We start from the raw sequence: 24,518 nt of genomic DNA, 5'->3' as shown, positions 1-24,518 counted from the left end.
AGGCAGCAGGAGGAGACCTCATCTGAAATGGGGAGTCAAACTATGCTAACCCCTGTTACAAAAATGTGAGCTGAAGCTGCAACAAATGCAGAGAAGAACTACTCAGATGCTCCAGGAAACTAACTGCCTCCTCTTTTTAAGGGAGGAAAGGCAAGACCTTCTTGATTTGCTAAATCCTGGCTTTGGTACTTCTGAATGAAGGCTGTGATTGGTGATGATTTTTGCAAAGGAAATTAATGCTCTAAAATGGCCTGTACACTAATGCACAGTGTTTGAACAAGAACAACAGGATCCAGACTAGACACAGCTTATGTTAGACTGGAAATCAGAGCTTGAAATCATGAAAGTAATCTGCATTTGGAACAGGTATGAGCTGGATAATTGGGGAAAAAATACCCACACTTTCAGACAGAGCTCAACAGGAATAGAGAAAGGACTGTATGATGTGGTATCTACCAGAGTGGGAGAATGGATCTGATAGGCCAAGCAGTCCCTTCCTACCTCATGGCTCTAAATCTAATGTAATTTGTATGTACCTGTTGAGAAGCTGAAAGAGAACAGTTGCTGTTTATGATGATCAGGATGATTCGAGAGCAAAGGAATGTGGTTTTGTTGTTTTGGCTCAGAGCTGCCACATAAAGAGGGTAAACAGCAGAGGCTGGAGCTGGGTCTCGGCTCCTGCCAGCGCTTGCAGGCAGACTGAGTCAGGAAGAGCCACGTTATGTTTTTAGCAAAACAGGCAGAGGTGACCCGGCAGAGGCGTGCCATGGCAGCCTCCAGGAACCCAGCTAGCGTGGGACCTGCTTATCGGGCTCAGCACTGGGGAGAAGGCCTGAAACTGAGTGATGCAGACTGGAGCCCTAGTTTATGGGGGTGAGGTGTCCAGTAAAAGGGCAGAGAAAAAGGAGATGTAACTTTCTTGTTTGTGCAAAGCCAACTGCATGCCACTGCTACTGGTGGTGCCTCACTGCGACTTGAAGTGCAAGCTAAGTTTGGGAAGACCTCCTCTATCTTGTAATGAATCCCTCTGTGTTGCAAACTGTCCTGTACCCCTGTGGGACAACATTTCTCTTTTCCTTCCAGGAAGTGTTGTGAAGATTACATATAATATACAGTATATACTATACATATAGCATACAGTACACATATATTATATATGTATACATCCATATTCATTTCATATATGATGAAACCTGAAAGTGTTGTGTAAGAGATCAGTCTTTTTGGTAATACCGTTGTTATAAATTCTGCTAGTTTAAGCTACAGGGTAAAGCTGTAAATAACAATTGTTGACATACCAGAACAAAAGAAGAGCCCAGCTCTGAAGTACTACTTAGTGATACAGAAGCCAGGTTCAACACACTTGCAGAGCAAATCCAGCACAGTCAAAGTACAGCCTTATACTGGATCCCAATATGCTTTGCCACAATCATTACTTTAGCAACAAAGCCAGGATTTTACCACTCAGTGCTACAGAAGAGTCACAGGACCAGAGTTTGGGAGTGTTTAAAACCAGCCAATTCCTGGTTGCCATCAGTAGAACCACAGAAAATACTGTGTTTGCAGTACCATCACAGCTAAGTGATCCCAGTAAAGCACACTGATGTGCTCATCGGGTGATTTATCACGCACATGGCTGCACACAACTGGATGGCAGTGAGTCAAAGCTGTGGGGTCCACACAGATGCACCGGGCCTGCACTCCTCACTGCGGCTGGGTGTTGTTCAGGACACATAAACCTAGATTGCGACTACAGGCGTAACTAAGAACAGCGAACCCTACAGCACACGCCCCGCCGCCGCCATTTTGAGGAGGGAGAACCCCACCCCCCACGGAGGTTCCCGCCCCGCGCCCCGGGGGGAGGTGCACGCGCAGGCGCAGTGCGCCGCCGGGCGGCCACGTGACGCGGGTTCGCTGAGCGCTGGCGGAAGCGGCCGGCGCGGGCCTGAGGCGCCGGTGGCCATGGCCTCCATCCTGGACGAGTACGAGGATTCCCTGTACCGCTCCGCCTCCGTGCAGCAGAGCCGCGCCAGCGTGGGCATCCCGCACTCCGGTAGGTGGTTACAGCCAGGCCCCCTCAGTGGAGGACTAGGCCCGGTGTCCGGCCGGCTGGAGGCCTGCTCCCAGCGTTAGCCCCTCAGCGGGGCCTCCGGAGTGCGGGGAGCCCCGCTGCGGGTTTTCCTGCTGAGAGGGGGGAGGCAGGGTGGCAGCTCATTAGTTGGAGGCGAGGTGGGGAGTAGGGCATGTCAGGCTGTGTGGAATGCTTTCAGGAAAAGGTGTATTGCGGCATATGTGCCCTGATATCCAGCTGTGATTTGTTTTTCCATCATGTGCTATGTGAAATGTTTTGACTCATGGGACGCTTGGTTCCTGATGAAGCTCGGGGCTGATGCAGGCCATCTTTGCAAAACTGAGATGTTGCGTGTCTGTGGGAGGGCTTTGTAAGGCCATAACCCCCTATGTTGTGAAGTGGTGTGTGGTGAAAACGTGTACATGAAGTGGCATGCCTTCATAGTCACAAATTATAACCACACCTCAGCACTATTTGCTTCAGAGCTGTGGTAGTTGTCTGAGATCATCTCATCAGCTTGCTTTTTTTTTTTTTTTCCCTTTCCTCCACCTCTCTGAGGATCTCGGCTGTTAGAGCAACAGTCTTCTGGCTGTGTGCACGGTTGTACCTGCATAGGGTTAGTTTCCTAACCCAGGTGCAGTTTACCAAAGGCTTCATTGTTTGGAGTGTTTTCCTTAGGCTGACTATGTAATGGCAAGATTACTGCTGAAGAAGATTACCAAGAAAGCAATCTATATTGCTCTTAAACTTTTCTGTCAAGGTCTGTGAAGCTTTGGTATCCTTCACTATTCAGGGAGATGTACAAGCAATGTAAAATAACAGTGTGATGATCAGTCAGTTGTTTCTTTATGAGAGAAAGCAAACAAATGGCAGGTATATTCTGTGGTAAATTCAAGGTTTATTAGGTAACAATAACTCTTCCCTGTTAGATGCCTCCTCACAACATTTCACCAAGTGTGGCAGGGAAATGTCAGTTATGAGAGGATTCTGCACCACCTGATAGTGTCATGGTACTACCAGCTGCTATGCAGAGTTGGCATTTTTGAGTTACAAGTTTGGAAATGGATGGACATGTTCTTTCAAGTGTTTTCCTCGTACAGTGTTGCCTACTGTTAACCTTTGAGGAAACCGGGTTGTGAGGTTTATAGATGTGGTAAGAATTGATGAATTATGTCATGCTGTGTATATTATTGAGTATAAATACAGAGACAGAATTACTTTGAGTCTAGATACTGAAATAGGTACATTCCTCATGTTTGTTAACATGCATAGTTATTTTGTTGTTTAATAAAAGATAAAGAATAAGTGTCCTGAATAGATGTTGTGCAAAACAGTGTTGGGACAAGCTGTGTTACCGAAAATAAATTTTAAAGGACTCAGCTTTTCTTCTTGACTTCTGCAACACTGTCTTCAGTCATGGCTGTCTTAGAGTTGAGAAATCTGCCTGTTTGCTGACAACTGATGTTGGCAAAGGAAGTTTTGGAAACTGCTTATTTGCAAAGGCACGGCCTAATCAGCATTTTAATTATTCTTAAATCAGACTGTGCTGGTGATTTTGAACATAATTTGGGCTGGTAGAAGTTGTGGGCAATCTGAAGTTTAAGCAAATTGATTTTGGAAAAAGATGAAAAAGATGCAAGTAAATAGTTAACATCCTGAAAGCAGTCCTAAAGGTTAGGTTGGAAATTTTGGAAGATGTTAAAACTTATTCCTCTGTTTCAGTTAGTTGTTCCCAGTGCTCGTTAAACTGCAGGTGCTGTTTCTCAGAGTTATAGGTAACCAAGCAATGACTTTGTTGCCAACCTAAAGAACTGCTGCAGTATAAACTTAAAGTGCTGCAGTTCCAGCATGAAAAGACCTACTTTGACCCACTAGACATGACTGATGTTGGTGAGCTTAGCTCTTTGAACAAATTAAAAGGTTTAAGGAAGAATGCAGTTTTGCCCAGAAATCAAGGTGGGAAATGCTGCAGTAGAATCTCACCTGAGCAGAAGATGGACATTGGGGTTAGGATAAAGGACCGGACTGTTTGAAAGGAACGTATATTATAAAATAGACATCTCCTTCATATAGAGAACCGTAAGCTGAAGAAGTGCATCCTTCTCCTGTTATGCATGCTAGGTAAAATCCTCATGTTAGTGGTGATGATCCTACAGTTGTTAGAATTGTGATGGATACAGTCCTAAAGAGTCGAGAATGCTGGAATCCAATCCACTGGCTCGAACTATGACTGAATTTAAAAAAAAAAACAAAATACCAAAACCCAAAAACTTCACCCTAACTCAAAAACTCTACCTGTGTATAGGTGGCAATTGCTCTTTTTCCTTCCTGTATTTGGGTTTCCTTGCTGTCTCAATTAGCCTTGTTTTGGGCAATCCGAAAAAAAATTCAAGATTGCCTGAATTAATGTGACTTGGCGATCTGTTGGTACGTGGGTTTTTCCCATCAGAGTGATCCTTCCTTTTTATATGTATTTATATTTATTGGTTAGCTGTGACATCATGTGAATCTACAGCTTGAGTTTTATCTGCATGTTTTGAACCATAGTTCATACCAGTAAATTTAAGCTGTGCCATTGCAGCTCCTTAATCTGAAAAGAACAACATCTGTTTTGCTTAACTGGAATAAACGCACATTTGCATAAGTGGGTAATGTTTAAGATGTGGATCAATGTGTAAGAAAAAAACATATGTGCTGAGCAAAAGGCTGCCTCCTCAGATTGTGGTTGCTTTATCTGTTCCTGCATGTGCATCTTCTCTCTAAAACAAGAATCCTTTAAAGATCCGGCAGCTGGTCTAGTGTTGAGGCAGAGGCAAGGAGAAGGCTTTGGTAGGATAGGCAGTTAAAGGATTTGTAGTGTTAGCAGGCTGCTTTCCACTGCTACAATGGCCTTTTCAACAGCAGCATAGCTGAAATTAGAGTTTTTCAGGATAATTTGGGGGAGGTTGGTATTGAGTGCGCTTTGAAGTGGTGCTATTAGTTGCAGTTTAGAAAGTGTCGGGCTTATTCTCTTTCAGATGGAAGCAGTGTTTCCTCTGAGACACAATCCCAGGTTTCTTTTTTTTCTTTAAGTTTACATCTTTCTAGTTAGCTGCTTTGACCATGAATGGCCTTAACTTGCTATAGCTCTTTTCATTTTTAATATTCCTGTCCAGGCTAACTGCTGCATGGATCTACTTGCTTTAGAAATTCTTCACTTGCGTGTGGAGCGAAGTAGATGGGTTAACCTAGCAATGTATCAATCTGTCTTGCTTTCTGGCTTGAGGTAGTGTGGTCTGAGATCCTCTGCTGTTTTCTTTGTTGGAGGGTTGTGTAAGACTGCGTTTGGGAAATTCAGTTACTGGGAAAACTTGTCTCATGGGGCAGATATGGACGAAACTTTGTGATAAGATCTATTTGTGGATGCACGTATGTTACAGGATTTTGATAATGAGTATCATCACTTAGTTTTGGTTTTATATGAATGCCTTCTTATTTTATAGTTCACTGGCATATCTGAGCTCTTTCGTAGTTTTTTGTTTCCTTATAGGAAGAACATAAAGAGTCCTTGTTTAGGAATAGAATGGCATAGTCTCTGCAAGTCCTGTGTTTTTGGAGGCAGAGGTCTACCTGTCTTCAATGAAGACTAGATCTGTCATGCTGCTTGTCTGTGCTGCCGTGTGGTGTCACCTGTCTTAAACTGTCTCAGCCTCTCATAGGAGAGGTGCTCCAGCCCTTTGATCATCTTCGTGGCCTCCTCTGGACTCTCTCTAACAGGTCCATGTCCTCCTTATGTTGGGGGCTCCAGAACTGGACACAGTACTCCAGGTGGGGTCTCACCAGAGCAGAGTAGAGGGGGGGGAATCACCTCCCTCAACCTGCTGGCCATGCTCCTCTTGATGCAACCTAGGATGTAGTTGGCTTTTTGGGCTGCAAGCACACGTTGCCAGCTCATGTTGAGCTTCTCGTACACTAGTACTCCCAAGTCCTTCTCCTCAGGGCTGCTCTCAATCCATTCTCCACCCAGCCTGTCTTTGTGCTTGGGATTGTCCCAACCCACGTGGAGGACCTTGCACTTGGCCTGGTTGAACTTCATGAGGTTCTCATGGGCCCATCTCTCCAGCTTGTCAGGGTCTCTCTGGATGGCATCCCTCCCCTCCAGTGCGTTGACCGCACCACGCAGCTTGGTGTCATCAGCAAACTTGCTGAGGGTGCACCCAATCCCACTGTCCGTGTTGCTGACAAAGATGTTAAACAGGATCAGTCCCAATACCGACCCCTGAGGAACACCACTTGTCACTGGTCTCCGGACCGGACATCAGGCTGTTGACCACAACTCTTTGAGTGCAACCACCCAGCCAATTCCTTATCCACTGACTGGTCCATCTGACAAATACATGTCTCTCCAGTTTAGAGACAAGGATGTCGTGTGGGACAGAGTCAAATACTTGGTTGGATTTAAAATGCAACATGTGTCCCATAAACTTCAACCCTTAACTCTAATCTGAACTTAATTGGGCGTTTCTTAGAATTCAGGCATGGTTTTTGAAAGGATCTGAGGATTAGGTTAGTCTGGCTCCATTTTGGGATTTGCCCTGAAACAGTAAACCAGTCTGAATGGGGTTTGTCTCAGGAAGTAATTTATGCCAAAATTTAAGCATTGATTCAGCAATCACGTCTTGGTTATTGTTTTGACTCTAATAAGTAGTTTGCATGCTTTCTAGCAACAACTGGAAAGTTACAATTATGATAGTGATACGGTTGGTAAAGTAGGGTTATGGTAGAAGCATCATTGTGACCTCCAGCTGTGTTCTGGGCAACAAATAATCCAACAGACTTCTCTCTCTGACGAAGTCTGCTATGTGGATATAAAAACAACAACATTCAATTAACAATTCAATTGTTAATTTCCGTTAACACCACAGTGTTCTCTTGGGTAGCTTGTATGGGAGTGTCAAACCAGAGCCCTCTTTGTGTCTTATGTAATACCAGGTATCCATTCCTGTCCTGAACAAATAAATTTTCAACCAAGGAAAACAAATTACTTTGTGATTCTACTCTAATTCTCAGCTTTTTTTTTGTGCAGTTTGTGTGACAGTTCTGTGGCTTCATCTGGAATTCTGTGCACTTTCAAATTAATCGTTGTAGCAAGTTTGCAGTTCTGTGACAAGAGAGTAAAGCATTACTACTTTTCATTCCTGTTATGCATGTCTCTGTGAGTGCTGCCCTCTGTGTTCATGCCCCATGGAGCACACTCCCTTTTCAATAAAACTTGGAGCAGGCGATGATCCTTCTAGTCTTTTAGGTTAGATTTTGATGTAGTGTGGGGTCGTTATTGTGGGTTTTTGTCTTGTTTTGGTTTTAAGTGTTCATGTTCTTTCTCCAGGATATGTGAATGCACGATTGGAGAAGGAAACACCGATATTTAACAAGCAAAGAATTGATTTTGCTCCACCAGAGAAAATTAACAGCCTAGTGGTCTCCTCTAACCAGCTCTGTATGAGCCTTGGCAAAGACACCCTTCTCAGGTAATGCTGCCAGAGACCTGAAGTTACTGCTTGTTTTCCCCTGCCTTTTTTTTTTTTTTTCTTAAGTTGTTAGAGAACTTACAATTACAAACTGGATAAGAAGCCATGAAGGCAATATGGAAAATAGTATGCAATTAGGCCCACGTGAACTTTTGTTGGAAGTATGCTTTCATGGTTTCTCTTTGCAGGATTGATCTTGGGAAGCCAGATGAACCTAATCAGGTAGAGCTAGGACGCAAAGATGAAGCCAAAGTCTACAAGATGTTTTTGGACCACACAGGTGAGGTGATGGACTATGTATATTTACAGATAGTGGTTGGCAGCAGATGCGATTGAATGTGCATAACAAGCACTGGTGAAGGAGCTCTCTTTCTGTTCTGTCGATAAGGAGAGCAGGTGGTTCTTCTGTGGGCAGAACTCCATTGCCTAGAGGCCCTGTCTACTGATTTGCCTCTGTACTATTAGAAAAACACTGGCTTGTTTTGTGTATGTTGTTGCTTTTGAACTCTCTGAAATGAACACATGCCATTAAGCTGTTCTGAGCAAGGCTGCTAAAACCAATAAAAGAAAATTTTTGCAGTCACCCTGTTCTGTATGTGTTTATATAAGAATTTCTCAAAAGGACCGTAAACGATCTGCAACTCACTGTAGCCTTGACTGATTTTAAAAAACAAAGTTTTGAAAGAGATGCTCATATCTGTCACCAACTGCCATGGAGAGAGTTGTCTCCAGACAGGAGAGAACTCCAGAAACTGTTTGTCCTTAGAACACTTACAGAAACAAAAGAATACCTTCTCACTGAAGCATCTAGGATTAGTAGTTTAAGTTTGCAACATTTGGACTACGATTCTGATCTGGCATGGAAATCCCCCACTTACCTATGAATGCCTGGGAAAGTCTTGGATTAAGTATGTTGCTAGTGGAGCATATCAAATGTGAGCATTATAAGCCTCAGGAATATGGCTTGCTTAGGCATAGTCTAAATTTGTTTTCTCCTTCTCCTTCCCATGCCCCTCTCCTGTTGGCAGGCTCTCATCTCCTGATTGCTCTGAACACCAGTGAATGCCTTTACCTGAACAGAAGTGTTCAGAAAGTGCGAGCGCTCTCCCGCTGGAAAGGCCACTTGATTGAAAGTGTGGGCTGGAACAAGTTTCTTGGTTCAGAGACCAACACTGGGCCTATCCTGGTGGGGACAGCCCAGGGGCAGATCTATGAGGCTGAAATCTCTGTCAGCGAGGGAAGCCTCTTCAGCACAAATCCTGACCAGTACTTCAGACAGGTCTACACTCTGGAGGAGGAATCAGGACCTGCCCCAGTCTGCTGCTTGGAGATTGAACGAGGGATAGAAGGGAAGTTTTTTATTATAGCCACCACTCGAAAGAGACTCTTCCAGTTTGTTGGTAAAGTGCCTGAAGGGTCAGAGCAACAAGGCTTCAGTTCCATATTTGCTATGCATGCTGACCATTTGCCCAGCTTCCGGGAGTTTCCGGCCAGCTTTGGTTTCAGTGAGATAGCCTTTTACACCCCAAAACTGCGCTCCAACCCACGCTCCTTTGCCTGGATGATGGGAAATGGTGTTTTATATGGTACATTGGATTATAGCCGTCCTGATTCAATTCTGAGTGATGAACGGGTTTGGGTTTATCCTTCTGATATTGACATAACTGTGAACAAGCCAATATCCATTGTACTTACCCAGTTCCACTTCCTGTTGCTGCTGCCTGATCGAGTGAAGGCTGTGTGCACTCTGAATGGGCAGGTTGTTTTTCAAGATCTGTTCCTGGAGAAGTTTGGCTTTTTGACACGCATGATCAAAGATCCTACAGTCCAGCAGATATGGATCCACACCGAGAAAGTAGTGTTCCGCTACCATGTCCAGAGAGAATCTAGAGATGTGTGGAAGATGTATATGAATATGAACAAATTTGATTTAGCCAAAGAGTACTGTAAAGACCGTCCAGAGTGTCTAGATATTGTGCTGGCAAAAGAGGCAGAGCACTGCTTCCAAAACAAGAGGTATCTAGACAGTGCCAAATGTTATGCGCTGACCCAGAACTACTTTGAGGAAATTGCTCTGAAGTTCATTGAAGCCAAGCAAGAAGAAGCCCTGATGGAGTTTCTGATTAAGAAGCTAAGTAACCTAAAGCCTTCTGAGAAGACACAGACCACCCTGCTGACCACATGGTTAACGGAGCTGTACCTGAACTGGCTAGGTATATTGGAAGGAGATCCCTCACAGCGAAATCTCTATTTAGATACACGAGAGAAGTTTCGCACGTTCCTGAGCAGCCCTAGAAACAAAGACTGTCTGTTTAATAACCGAGCATCTATTTATGAGCTGTTGGCAAGCCATGGGGACACAGAGCACATGGTCTACTTTGCAGTCATCATGCAGGATTATGAGCGTGTAGTAGCTCACCACTGCCAGCATGATGAATACGATGAAGCTCTAAATGTGCTGTCAAGGCACAGAGATGAGAAGCTGTTCTACAAGTTCTCTCCGGTCCTCATTCAGCATATTCCTAAGAAGGTAGTTGATGCTTGGATTTCTATGGGTTCCAGACTGGATGCCAGGAACCTCATTCCAGCCCTTGTTAACTACAGCCAGAGTGCCAGCACCCAGCAGATCAATGAAGCCATTAGATATATGGAGTTCTGTGTCTATCAGTTGGAGGAAACCCAGCAAGCCATTCACAACTACCTGTTGTCTCTTTACGCTTTGTGTCGGCCGGACTCGCTGCTGTCCTACCTGGAGCAAGCTGGAACCAACCCAAACAGGATCCATTATGACCTGAAGTATGCACTGCGCCTGTGTGCAGAGCATGGGCACCACCATGCATGTGTCCATATTTACAAAGTGATGGAATTGTACGAGGAGGCCGTGGATCTCGCCTTACAGGTGTGTGTGTGTCTGTGCATGCGTGTTGTGACATACAGGAATGTAGCTAGTTCAAGTTATCTTCAACAACCAAGCACTGAGAGGAAATGGACGGACTTATCAGTATATGAGCTGTGAAGCTAGGTCTATGAAGAAAGACCTGTCTCTGCTAACATATACTTCAGTGCTTTCACAGTTGTTTTAAATAGACAGCTGACTGTGGCAAGCCATGAGTGAGTGTGGGGACATGGAAAATAGAAGGGGGAGTGCTGTCTGTCTTAAGATCAGTCTCTAACATAAAATACTTTTAAAATGTCTGCATTTATGCAAGACTTGTACAGCTATTGTTCATGACTCTAATTACTTCCTATTCCTAGGTGTGGTAGGTATGTCAGAAGGTGGCCTTTGTCAGCTTAGTCTGACCTTCAGGGGAGATGCTGGTATTTTTTCTGTTGGCATTGCTATGTCTTCACTGAAATGCATGACCAGCAAAGATACTGCAACATGGATTTGCCCTTATTGTAGTGCTGGGCTTTGTTGTTTTCTACTGGGTAGCAAGCAAATCTTCAGGGAGGAATACTGGTGGAAAGGAGAGGTGTTTGACATGTAAACGAGGAGCAGGCCAGTAGTGCAGCCCTAGGCAATGAGGTAGCAGCAGAGGTTTTCTATTAATGCTTCCTGTAATGGACAGCAGGCTTTGAAGTTGAATAGCGGATAAACAAAGAGGGAAGCTTAACTCAGTTTCCTTGTCTGTCCAACTTCTAGGTGGATGTTGATCTTGCCAAGTCCTGCGCAGATCTACCTGAAGATGATGAGGAACTCCGGAAGAAGCTCTGGTTGAAGATTGCTCGCCATGTTGTTCAGGAGGAGAAGGATGTCAAGAAGGCAATGGCCTGCCTCTCCAGCTGTGCCCTGCTGAAGATTGAAGACGTCCTGCCATTCTTTCCAGACTTTGTCACTATTGACCATTTCAAGGAGGCTATCTGTAACTCCTTGGAGGACTACAACAAGCACATAGAGGAGCTGAAAAGGGAGATGGAGGAAGCCACACAGAGTGCCAAGAGAATCCGAGAGGACATCCAGGAAATGAGAAATAAATATGGTTCTGTGGAACCTCAGGAAAAATGTGCTGCTTGTGACTTTCCACTCCTAAACCGCCCTTTTTACCTTTTCCTGTGTGGTCACATGTTTCACTATGACTGTCTCCTCCAAGCAGTTTTCCCAAACCTTCCTGCCTATAAGCAGGCAAAACTTGAAGATCTTCAGAAGAAGCTGGCAGCTACCAGTCAGCCTTCCAAGAGCCACCATCGTCCCAAGGATGCAGATACCAGTAGCTTGGGAAAGGGACAGCAGAGCCGGGAACAGATCAAAGCTGACATTGATGACATTGTGGCAGCTGAATGTGTGTACTGTGGTGAGCTCATGATCCGGTCCATTGACAAGCCTTTTATTGATCCCCAAAAGTATGAAGAGGAGATGCAAAGCTGGCTGTAGTTTTCCAAATCTGCAACTGTCAATGTACCAGAGTGGTTTTGTTCCTAACTTCTGAAGCTTCTGTGGTGATAATGTAACTTCCAGAAGCAGGAACACAGTGGCTTCTGTAGAATTCCAAGGAAAGAGTAGTGTGGTCTTGTTATCAGCATTACAGTAAACTAGTCTTGAAAAATGGGGAGATACAGCTGTGGCTGTCTAAGAACTTGAACAATAGTTAGAGCTAACCTACTGGAATATTTTTAGCAGATACTTGCTGCTTGCAGTTCTTCTGACGTTCTCAGTGTGAAGCTAATGGAGTGCCTTGTCGTCCAGAAGGAATTTGGAACAGCCTATAATTTGTCTTTCCTGCTGTTTGGTATTTGTTTTGGTGAAGACAGCTTAAAGGGAAAGGTAGTGAAGAACACTAAGCAGTGTAGTCTTCATTCATCACTTTCAAAGCTAGAATTACCTTCTGTTTCCTTTTTGCTGAGAGTCTAATAACCACATACATGAAAAGAACATGAAAGGACAAATGCTCTTGCATACGTATTTTGTAAACATCGTGCTACACAAATATATGTTTCTACACAGTGTAATATAAGAATGTGTATAATTCTCAAACAGAAGTGTCTCATAATACACTTAAGTCATTTGCCTGCAATTCAAGGTGTATAATTCTCTTTCCCACAAGCTTTATGGTCAAGCCCATACATTTGAGTTTTCTCCAGGTACTCTTCACTTTGTTTCTAGCGATACTTCCTAGCCTGTTCACCCCTTCCTCCCTCTCTCCATCGTATTTTTACTATGACTGTTTTTGTATAGTGGGTCTTGGTTTTGTCTTCCCCCTAAACCAAAATTGATATATGCAGTAGTGATATTTCAGCTGATACTCTGCAAGCAGGACCACAGCCCGTTGGTATTGTCCTGCTGTGGTCCTCTTTAAGGTGCACTTCCGCGCTAGACTAGGTATCTAGTCACAAGTTCCCTCAAGGGTAGACTACAGAAAATGTCTGTTGGTGTGAAATTTGCTTTGCCATTTGAAGTCTTTTGTCTTCCTGACTGTGTTTGATACTTTCTGGACATGGCTGCAGGTCAATGCTTCTGTCTGTTGCTCTGACGTGGAAAGTTCTTGCCAGAAGGCGGTAGCCACTGCATCGTGGGCGAGGGAACAACAAATTTTATTTACTGATTTAGCAAGGGTTCCTTGTCTTATTTTTGAAGAAACGGAAATTTTAATGAAGTGCTGCTATTTGAGGCTGAATCACAAACGTAGTAATTGGCAGAAGAATTGAGTGATTTAAATGAAAAATGGTGATTCTTGTAATTAAGGCAATAGAAGAGACTGTCTTCTGAAAAATCTCTTCAGTTTTTTCACGAGCGTATTCACATGCTTGTCTTGAGCTCCTCTCTCAATCTGGTAGTCACTTACCCTGTTTATAGGGTTGTAGAAATGGGTCGTCACATCATTGAAAGGGAATATAAATTGATTTCCTCGAGGACCTGACCTAAGAATTTTGATAACAGCTCCAAAAGAAGATCTGTGCTTTTGTTGGGAGCTTCAGCCTGGAATGAATGAATTTTACCTGTGTAAAATGACATGAGGAATAAAATACAGAGCTGACAGTAGGAAGACCTTAGGTTTTGCAATCCTCTTTTTCGTTGTTGGAGCCATGGCATGCAGTCTCATTACCACCTGGTAGTGTTTGTTCTGGCTTATCAGAAATCACTGTTGCAGTGGTTCCATTAAGCAGTGGTTCAGAAGCCCCACGTGCTGTGGTTTTCTTGGGCTCTGGATAGCCTTTTGCTTTGAGTAAGTTGATGGGTCTGCCGGAAGAATTTGTGATGAAAACTAAGTGTGATGTCTTTTGAAGTTCAGCATTAAACCTATTAAAACTGGCCACTCTTGAATCATCTTTTCATGGAAGCAGTGTGATATTTAAGGGTCTATATGTCATTATAAAGCAACAGCAGGCCCACACCCAAACCAGTTTCTGGTCAAAGACAAGAAGCTGTTATTCTGCCCTTTAGCAGAAACGTGAGTAGCAGCTCATTCTGATGCAGGGAGTAATTTCAAGTTATTTATTTTCTTTAAGACATTCTGAATACTTTTTTGATCCCTTTACTTTTGGGTTTTTACAGGATGCTTTCCTGGTATATTTGAATTATTATAGTTCTCAATTCTTTTCCTATTAGTGCTACAGAACAGTCACATTGCTACATATTTCTCTTATGCTCTGAAGATTAGCAATATTTTTTGCTTATAGACCATTCCAGGGAGATCTACTGGTCCATAATACTGGAAGAAGTGTATGTCTGTGGGAACTGAGGCATATAGCAAATAAATAAAAACTCTCAAATCTTTGCCCAAGATGGGATGATAGGGGAAGGAACCTTGAGAACATACTGATTCCAGTCTTAGGTATTAATATGTCTCAGTTAACAAAACTAGAACTAGGTGGGTTTTTTTAATGACTACTATGCAGCGTTCTCTGAGGGCTATAGGCTTCTGTCCCAGATACATATGCCACAAATCTCACGCTTCCTCGCCATTGTTAACTGAAAAATCTTTTAGGTCATTTGCTTCCAAGGCTGTGGAGAGTATTAATGCCTGCAAAGACTTCAGCAGTGATTAAATGACTAGTGCCAGTAGTACAGGAAGCTACATAAAGGTATCTTCTGAACTTTCCTTATATTGTCACATGCTTCAGAAGTTTCAATAACCACTTACCTGTGCTTCTTGGCAATTTTGCAATATCACTCAGTGAAAAATGTAGGAGGGTTTTTTTTAGGGGTAGAGGGAAGTGAACTACTTGCTGTTCTCCCATAAATCTAATCTGCAAGGTCTTTTCCTCTTTGCTTTCAGAATAGCATTTTTATCTTTTCTCCTTGTAGTTTCAGCACAGTTACACTTTAGAAATCACAATCCTTTGTATGGTGGTTTTGTTTTTTTAGCTCTGAACGAACTGTGTAGCAGCTGTTGCAAATGATGTGGCCTTGGACCTTGTCCTTGTTTGTGTGAATAACCTCTACCATTTATTTAGTTTAACCTAGCTAGAGAACAGCATAACCAAAAGGGTGGGTGGGAGCCCCATCCCTGTTTAACCAGAACAATTATCTATAGCTAGATTTAAGGTGAAGAAATTTAGTTCTGCAGGCAAGGCCTAAGGCAAACATGTGCCTACTACGTTAGCAAGGGATTGGGGAAATGCTGCGATTTGGGGGAGACAGTGGTGAGTGTGTATTATGGAAGAATTTGTAGAGAATATTGGATGTGCTTGCTGATGGTCTGTGTAGTTGGAAGTAGCTAACTGAAACACTGAAAGCTGTGTGTTTTAAATGACTGGGCTGGAAATTCAGTAAGACAAATTCCTAACGAGCCACTAGATGTCATTGCTGTCCATTTAAATAATGAGGTTTGCTGCAGAGAAGCTAAAGGTGTTCTGGAGCAGGAGACAGAATGGCGCAAACAGCAAGGAACTGAAGAACGTTCCCAGTGCCTTGCGGGGGCACTGTAAAGCTGGGTAAAGCACCAGTAAAGCTGGATTTGTAATACGATATTGGACACCAGCTTGCATGAACAGAGAAGTTAGTGTGTTTGCCTCTGAGTTGTGGGGTCATTATCCCAATAAAGGGGCAAGTGGGAATAGGAACATCTTGTACTCTATCAAAATTAAATGATGTATTTTGACTCAGACTGTAATCATGTATTAACATGTAGTTTTTGGAATGGGTAGTTCCTGTTCACTACTGCCCCGTTGCTGTCAGCATAGACCGTCTGTGTTTACAAGTGCGAATACCTTCCAGTGGGAAGAGATGGGAAGTCTATTCCTTACATCACTTCATCCAATAACCCTGTACTGAGCTGTGGGAAGACAGACTGAAAATGGGCTTCTTCCTTGCAACAAATGTGCTGAGCTGACATTCAAGGTTTGAAATACAGAAGACTCATGGAATTCTGGATTTTTTAATTACTATTTTTATTCAGAAGGATTAAATATTTTTCTCTAGAACAGACAGAGTACCGTGTGATTCACTGCGGTATGTGTAGTGTTTGAGGAAATCTTGTGGCATCTTTGAAGCAGAGAGAGGCTGGCCAGGATCTCCTATCCTTTTTGTACATAGGGGAGGGATGCCCTAGAAAGGAGAGGGAATGTGGTTTCTATAAAATAATTTGGCTGAACTTTATGTATATGACTTCAGAGAAGCTTCCCCTGTGGAAGTGCAGTATGAATGGATCTGTACTTTTCACACTGAGGTGCTGAAAGAAGAACAAGTTCATTTCCTTGGAATAGGAATTTTGGTAAAATTGAAGAGCTTAGAGCTTGCAAGTGGAAGATTACAGGAGTGTCTTAAATTTGCAGTGTATGGGTTCAGCTCCTAAAATATCTGCTGTCTCTGATCATGCCCAGTCCAGGCACCTTATGAGCCTTCTAGGATTTGAGCTTCATGCCCTTACTATGATTTTAGAGACTCATGATAACTTCCCCCTCAACTCAGTGTTTGTTTTTTTTTTTCCACTCCCAGATCTCATGGAAAGGCATCAGGCTACTTATTTGGAGTATGAGCTTTAAAGCAACCTGGCCTGCAGCTGCTTTCAGATGGAAGGAGGGGAAAACAAACTTGTTAGATTTACCTGTTGAAACTGGTTGGGATGGAGAGAAAAAGGGGCTCAGGCATTTCCTTTCTGTAATAGCCAGAGGTATTGAAGGCAGCTTGTTTGAGTAAGACTGGTTGCTTAGGAACAAGGAAGCTACAGGAGCGCTCTAGGGTTACAAAGTACAGCTATAACCGATCCTACAGACTCTGTCATTGTGGGGCAGCTCAGCAGAGGACGGTTTCCAACTTGCAGCCAGTCAGTATTGGGTTCAGACTTGCTGGAGTGCTTCACGGCCCCTGTGGTGATGGTTGTAGAGCTGTTTTAATTCAGCGCTTGAACTGCAGAGCTTGGTTGGTGTGGGAATAAGCACAGCTGACACAACATCAGGCTGTCTCACTGCACAGAGATTTTCATTATATGCTTCCAAACACCACATAAATACTCTTGCTTTATAAAGGTGCATATAGGCTGTACCTGTGTCAGGTAGTAATTTTGGCATTTCCCTGCTTTGCAGGGGTTCATGTCTTCCTGCTATGCTGCCGTGTTGGCTGAAGGCTGGGTTGTCTTCAGAAGAGGATTTGATTTAGCTATTTGTTTGCTTAATTTGTAACTGTGAATACTACCTGTAGAGGTTTTTGCATTGAAAGTATTCAGGAGAAGCTGAACCCTTGATTTGAACAACTGGCTTGGTATCCAAAAGCAGGTATTCTCCACTTTGTGCAACTGAAATCCAAGTGCTGATCACTTGGCATGGGACCTGATCTTTGGAACACAGCCTGAACTTGGAGGCGGCTGGACTCTGCTTGAGCAGACATCTGTGTTTTGTTTTCCAATTAGTCAGTTACTCAACAGTCTTTTTTTCATCTCTTTGCGTGTATATACTAAATAGATTTTTCTAATAAATAAATTATTACTGTGGAACTGGGTTCATAAGAAAGTTGTTCTTATCTATAGATTCTCTTTTATTTTCCCACATTTATTAAAAACAAGGTGCACAGTGTGGTTTTCTCTGACAGTAGATTTGGTGTGTTTTGATTTGCAATGTTTCAACTCTTGTTTATCTTTTCACACACAAGGGTGTGTCTGTTGGGCCAATGCCTTTGGATGAATGGGGAATGTCACAGACAAAGAGGAACATGAAGGCTGCTGAATTGGTTTTTTAGGACTTTTCTCTACAGACTCTACATGACAATTATTAGCAGTTGCCCTGACTGGTTTTGATGGTTGCTGGATGTTTTTCACCACATGAACAAGATACTTATTCTCTGGTAAGAGCCTTTGAAGGTAAGGGTAGTAAAAAATTGTTGGTCTTTGGCTACTTAACATGATTCTAGCAAAATAGCTGTTGTCCAATTTTTCCTCATAGTAGCTGTCAAGATAACATTAGTATCTATAGCTGATATAAAGAAAATAACGTTCCACATGTTGCCATCATTGATAAACAGGACCATAAACTTAGAGCAGCTCATGCTGTTTGAAAGCACTGAGCAGAATGTTGCTGGGTGAGGAGGCAATGGAGAGTTGAGGCTTGCTCTCCTAGATGTCCCAATTCTTTGTTTAATACTTGCCTGTGTGACACGGCATGACTGTCTCAGAGTGACATCTGCATTTGTGTTACAGTGGTACATTCTGCTGAGCAGCCTTTTTGGGAGGAAAACACTTCCTTATGTTCTGCAGTCTGTTTCAAACACTCGCCTGCTTGCCCAGTTAATGAGATTGGAATAACTAGGACCATGTCATCTTTCTGCTATGTTCTTCTGAATTGTTGCTTATGGTAATTCTCAGTATGTGCTTCAAAGACTTGAAGCAGCAGAGTTTCCAAAGCAAAAAATATTTTAGTACAGGAAACATTTAATGAAAATGGAACATATTGAAACTCGTTCTATAATAAGCCAGAGTTTGTTTTCATTCTGTTGAAAATTATTAGTGAGAAAGTAAGTATAAACTGTAAAGTAACATTTTAAAAATTTCTTTCAACTCAGACTTCTCAAGGAACACAAGGGACAGAAATGTCCTCTTCTTTGAGCTTGAATGGGTGCAAAGCAGTAAACATGGATTTTTCTGTTTGTAAGTAGCATCTTCTTAAATTTGTTGTTGGCTGTTGATTGAGAAATGTCTTGTGATCCTTGATCTACCTAATATTTGTACACACAGACAGTTTTAGGAGACTGTGAAGTGGAACAATGTACAGTATTCAGCAGTTAGCAAATCCAGACTCTGGCAATAGTTTCTTTGCTGGTGTCGAATCAAGAGTTTGTTCCTTGGAAGTTGTTTTTCTCTGCAGTGTGGTTACAGAAACAGTAGGAAGTTTTCAGAAGAATCTTGAGTGGCCCTGGTATTCTTATGGAGAGGTACATGGGAAGTGGTAACTTAATGGAATTGAGTGATTCAGCACTGTGTTTCAGGGAGTTTGCTCACTTGATGCTGTGGCACCTGAGCCAAAAGTAAAGACACGGGTTATCTGCCTGCCAGGCATCTTGTCCTGCTCTGAATTATGCTCTGAAGAAAGTCAACAGCTTGGGAAGTTCAGGCTCAACTTAGGTTCAAATGAGGAAGTAGGAAGAATTTCTGCACACAACGTAGGTATTACTGTCAGTCCTTCAGCACATCTGTATATGTTAGGCCAGAGCAAGTTTGCTAGGTGCTCTTCGCAAGTCAACCAAAATCTGTAGGTAGGGCCTTGGGCAGAAGTTTGAAGTGCTCTGTTCTGATACTGTTCTTCAGAACTCTGAACACTTCTGGAGCCAACTACCTCCTATGAGACCCTGAATCAACAGTGATAGTGGAACAATTTTTTTTGATGCCTGACTGTTTGTTTGTTTTTTTTTTTTAATTCATTCTTCTGTCACTGGGACAGGCACCAGCTCAGAAGCCACCTCTGTCTCCTGCTCACTGTTCTAGCAAAGACCTGCTTGGTTCTGACATAAATACTAAATATAGGAAGGGTTAATAGGAGGTGAACAGTGAAACTCTCTGCCAATAAGCTTGAAAGATAACAAAGAAAGGAAACGAATTATGTGGAGAGGGTAACAAGAGGCCCACTGTCTTCCAGGCTTTGGAAAGATGAAACATGGGTGATAAACCAAAGTTGCACCAGGGTAGTGGGATTAATGTAGCTTGCAGTCTTTATTCTGATACAGCAGGATTAGTACAGGCTGTGAAAATACTTGCCTTCTGGCCAATCTCTCTTTCCTGAAGGGTGTACTACTTTTCTCTGAGTCACAGACAGGAGCATCAAGAGGAGCTTGTGAGGGAAAGGGTGTCTCGGATTGTATCATTTGCAACAGACACGGGATGATCTACAAACCTCCTGTATTGGTGGAATGTGGAGGCGTTAGAGAGTAGGACAGAGTGTACCTTGGATTCAAGAGGGTTACTGATGTATAAACAACTCCTAGATGCTGCTGAGTGTCACACTTGGCTTTTAGGCACTTCTGTTTCATAAACTACCCTGTCTGTATGTTGAAAGACTCAAGATCCTTAGAATGCTCTTAGATGCTTACACAGCTGAGTTACTACTAAGGTGTCAGCAGGACAATTAAGTGTCATGTCTGCATTAATGCCACCTCTCACTTGCCCAGTGTAGTTGTTCAGAGCTGTCTATACAGCGAAGCAACAGGATGGCTGTTTTAACAAAGTTTGAGATCAAAATCTAAAGAGATTACCTTCAGTGGCATGGACGTGCTGAGGAACTGAGTCCGGACCTTTTTTTTTTTTTTTTTTTTTTTTTCCCCACTGCTTTTCCAGTGCCACAAATGACATCTGAAGAGGATTTGTCTTTTCACTGGGCCTTCTTCCTTCTGACTAATGCCATTAATGAGTATGAGAGGCTCAAGATGGCTGGAGAAAGTATTCCTTCCATTAACAAACAGCTATCCAGTCCTGCACAGAAGAGACTGAGTTCTTCCCGCTTTCAAGATGGGGTCACACAGTATTTAAAAATAAAAACAAACGCCAAAAAAAAAACTATGTGGGAAATATCTCTCTACCAGCCCTATTTCTGTTCCCTTTCTGAAAGTTTTACCTTATCTGAGTCACAAACTATATGGGACCCTTGGGTTTTGGTAGCAGTCCACATTGGTAGCCTACAAAAAGTTACTGTGTCCAGATGCCTGCTGTCTGTGGGGATATAAATGCAACTGAACCAGAATGTTGCAGTCTGCAGCTGTTGGATGGAGATTCCAGTAATGTCCCTGAAATGCTGAATTAAAAAAAAAAAAATATTGTTGGATTTGAATAAATGGGGAGAGTTTCTCCATGCCCTAATATAATCCAATATGTATGAAAGTCACTCCTTTCCTTTAATAGCAGGAAGGAAATAAGATCTGTATCTCTTGGGAACATGCTTCTAAAACCAACTTTCAGTTGTATTTGTCTCCTTTTAGTCCCTTTGAATAGTAAAGATTCGTGTTCTCACTTTTTAGTCACAGCAGCCTGGGTATTAGATCACTGGAGGATGTTGTTTTTCTGTCACAGTCTCATTAACATCTTTGCTTGGGTGTTGGTGCTCCTCTCCCATGTTCAGATGCCTAACAAGGATTCTTATCATCCCAAAACAGTTACTTTGGATCCCAGCCCAGCGTGCGTAGGCATTGGCAGCATTTGGATATTTATAGGGATTTTTACTTCCTTCTTTTCTTTGGGCCACTTTCTTACTTATTATAACAATTCCTTGTTCCTTCCATGCTCCAATGAATGCAATGCTCCCAGGGTGGTGTCTGAGCAGTGGATGCTATGTATGCACCTTCACAGCTGCCGGGGCCAGTGCAGGTATAATGCAGCAGTGGCCTGTGAGGCACATAAAAACAAAACAAAACAAAACAAACAAACCACAAGGCATTGCCTTTTTTGCCCCCTTCCATCTAGTTTTGGGAGACTACTTAGCCTTGTTGATTTATTGTCATTATTAAACTCTGATATCTTGACATCATGAGCACCTTTATAATGTGATTAGAGAGAGTCAAGTGCTCTGAACGTTTTTCTGGGTCTATAGAGAGCAGCAGAAAGGCAGACAGAATGGATTGGATCTTTCAAACAGCACAGTACTGGTTTTATTTTGAGTCATTTTTTTGAAAGGTGAATCAATAAAGTCTAATTCTTACAGGTCTTTACAGAGGCCTTTACAATTACCACTGAAACGTTCATCTCTTATTCTCTAGGTACTCCTGGTAGAGAACGACAGCAGCTCCATGTGTGCAGAGCAGCTCAAAGCATTTGCTGACTGACCAGCCAGCTGACGATGGGAATGCAGAGCACCAAACTCCCCTTTGCTTTCCCTTAGTGGAGGTGCTGGCTGGGTTTCTCTGTTCTACCCAGCTACCATTTCACTCAAAACTTGTAGGAATCTGGTAACTTTGAGACTCTGCCTCATTCTGAAACTCAGTTGAAATCTGTCAGTATGTCTCTTGTTGGGAGCTCAGCACTGGTAAGTGTGATTTAAAAAGCTTCGCTTATTTTGGAAGCCAGAGGAATAATGTGAATATTGTATATGAGCAGCTGTAATCAAGGCTTGGAAGGACTATGTGAAATAGAGCAGGACCTTGAAGGCACAGCTGGAGAAGGAAAACATGCAAGGGACATATTTTGATCATTTCTTACCAGAAGGCACTAAGAGACTAGATTAGGAGCCATTACTTGAAAGACTCCATAGCATCCTCTGCGTCTCATTAACAGATGGTTCTAAGAGGCGACTGTGGAAATGCAAACTCATGCGTGTTTGTGCTTGCTCTGCTCTGTGCCTCTCCTGGCAGCACTTGCTGGCATAATCTGTTGGAAATTAACGTTTTGCTTGAGGTATCATTACAGAGGCTGATATAATTCATCCCGTTGCCTGTGACAAATCTGTGCCTCCCCACCCCCACACTCTTCCAACAAGAAGGAATTCTGACAGAATGGAACAGAAATGCTAGGTGTAGGATCTCACACTCGTGACAGGCAAACTTTCTTCTGCTGGTCTAAGTTTTTCTGTGCTTTCATTGCCAAGATTGTCCACACAATCCTCTACCCCAATTACCCATTGATTAGGGCTCCTCTGGTAATCTGCCAGATGCAGGTTTGTTACCAACAGATGGCAGAAAGCATTTGAGGTAATGAGAGAAAGGATAACGATTGCTGATCTGCATAATAATCAGCTTGTGAACAGGTTTCATGGTTTTTTCTGCATTTCCACTGGCTCAAAGATTGCACTGTCAGACAACCAGGCACCTTCTCTTCAGTTAAAGAAATAATAATGGAGGAATCCATTTCTTCCAGTCACTGTTAAGATTTCTGAAGATACACGTACTCTCCCCCACTGACAGATCAAGATTTTATCTAGAGAGTCTGAGGTTGTGCCCAGAGCACTAGGAATGAATGTTCAATCCTCTTGCAATCAAGACCTCTAACCAACCAATGAGGTCAGAAATACTTTGCCGTCTCTCTTTTCTGAGACAATTTTTCTCAGCTCTACCACAAGGCAGGAAGATCTTTGACACCCTTGGACCAGCATCACCTTTGCACTGTCCAATGCCTAGTCTGAAAAAATAACTTTCCGCTTCCATGTGTTTTGGACTTCTTCAACCCAATTCTACTGCTTTGCACATTGAGGCAGCTGTATCATTGCCACTTACAAGTCTATGTCTAAAAGATTCTGGAGTCCTTGCAGGAGGAAGCCTTCTCTGACATACTCTAGAGCAGTGTTACTGGAGTTATCTACCTTATAACTCATGGATTTCCTATGCTATGCCAAACTTGTAGTATGAATTTCTACTGTTGAAATCTGTTTGCACTTAGACTGTTTCCATTAGTAATTGTCCCTATGTGAAACAAGTGGTATAACACCCAAAAATAATTTCTGTGCCATTCACTGTGAATTTTGGCAAAGGATTTGGGTTGAAGAACTCTCTCAAAAAGTAGCCTTGCACACATGCATTATGTGCTAATGCTTGGCCATGCTCCATTTATTCCTCAAGTGGGCTAGTAGACACGGTGGACACGTTTTCAGCAGACTGCTTTACTTTGTGAAATCCCTTTCTTTGTTCAAGATCTAGATGGAGTTTTTTGAAATTTGGAATTGATTCCATGGAATAGTAAATGCAGACGATTTCCCTCAGAATCCGTACTTTCTACCCTGGGTGGTGATAATAGAGCAGCTCCCTGGCAATGCTCTGGAAGGATGATGTTTATCACAATCTCATCTGTATAATGCGCAGCCATGCACTTGTCGCTAGTAATTTTAGTGTCTGAATCTTACAAGGCAATCACTATCTACTCCTATCAGTGTGTTGCAGCTGTATAATCTGGAGGAAAGCGAGGACTTTTATTTTTGAGCTTATACTCTAAGGCACAAGGCTTTACTATTAAATCTTGATGCTCTGCTACAGATATTGCTGTTCATTGCAGGATTTTCTTTTCCTTAGCCTGGTTTCTAAGGAAACGATGTCTGGACATCTGAGCTCATGCACATTTGTTATATCCTTTTTTTGTGTGTGTGTCTCTGTCTTTCCTCTGCAATTTCTAAAACTATTTGGCAAGTGCAATTTTATTTGATGCATACATTGCAAAGATAGTGACTTCCTACAGGTTCCCTGAAAATAGGTAATGAAGAGTGGCTCTTACTTGTGGCTTCACAGACAATGCTCATGGTGTATGCCCAAAGTTGGAGATACTAGAGAATCCCTGTGAAAGAAAAGCTGGGGAGGCTGTGGCCAGAGTAAAAACTTTATCTGGTGCTGGGGCACATTAGACACATGCGAGTCCAAATGCTGATTCATATAACAGCCATCTTTAATTCAGCTTATGCAACTGTTTGTGAAAACTAGTTGCAGTAGTTACTGTGGAAAAAAATCCAAGTTCATTGTATTTTTGCAGAGATTACCTAGGGCTGTCCTATTTTAGCACAACCACAACATTACAGACTGTCCTTGTAGGTGTTGGGACACTTAGTAACATATTCTGTTTATTGGCTGGGAAGAGAATGGCTGAACCATTTCCTACCTTAAAAAGACTGATGTT

General features: G+C 42.7%; 1 protein-coding gene across 1 annotated transcript; it reads left to right on the top strand.

Annotated features, from left to right (window-relative positions):
- The first annotated feature begins 1,920 nt into the window (after positions 1-1,920).
- On the top strand, positions 1,921-13,837 carry VPS18 (VPS18 core subunit of CORVET and HOPS complexes). The gene is made up of 5 exons (XM_086748678.1): positions 1,921-2,053; positions 7,437-7,578; positions 7,767-7,858; positions 8,607-10,477; positions 11,222-13,837. Exons 1-5 carry the CDS (start codon positions 1,963-1,965, stop codon positions 11,948-11,950), a joined length of 2,925 nt encoding a protein of 974 aa, XP_086604804.1. The 5' UTR covers positions 1,921-1,962; the 3' UTR covers positions 11,951-13,837.
- Positions 13,838-24,518: the final 10,681 nt, after the last annotated feature.

Source organism: Chlamydotis macqueenii, chromosome 5 (assembly GCF_036417535.1).
Source record: "Chlamydotis macqueenii isolate bChlMac1 chromosome 5, bChlMac1.mat, whole genome shotgun sequence".
NCBI classification, from domain to species: domain Eukaryota; kingdom Metazoa; phylum Chordata; class Aves; order Otidiformes; family Otididae; genus Chlamydotis; species Chlamydotis macqueenii.
Note: the sequence above shows the minus strand (reverse complement) of the source record. Positions and strands in the feature narration are given on the sequence as shown.

Bases quoted from the DNA above. Each gene is read 5' to 3' on its own strand.
- VPS18 (XM_086748678.1), top strand. From the start codon at position 1,963: ATGGCCTCCATCCTGGACGAGTACGAGGATTCCCTGTACCGCTCCGCC. The intron at 7,859-8,606 runs GTGAGGTGATGG...TCCTGTTGGCAG, and splicing joins GATGTTTTTGGACCACACAG to GCTCTCATCTCCTGATTGCT. The intron at 10,478-11,221 runs GTGTGTGTGTGT...TCCAACTTCTAG, and splicing joins CCGTGGATCTCGCCTTACAG to GTGGATGTTGATCTTGCCAA.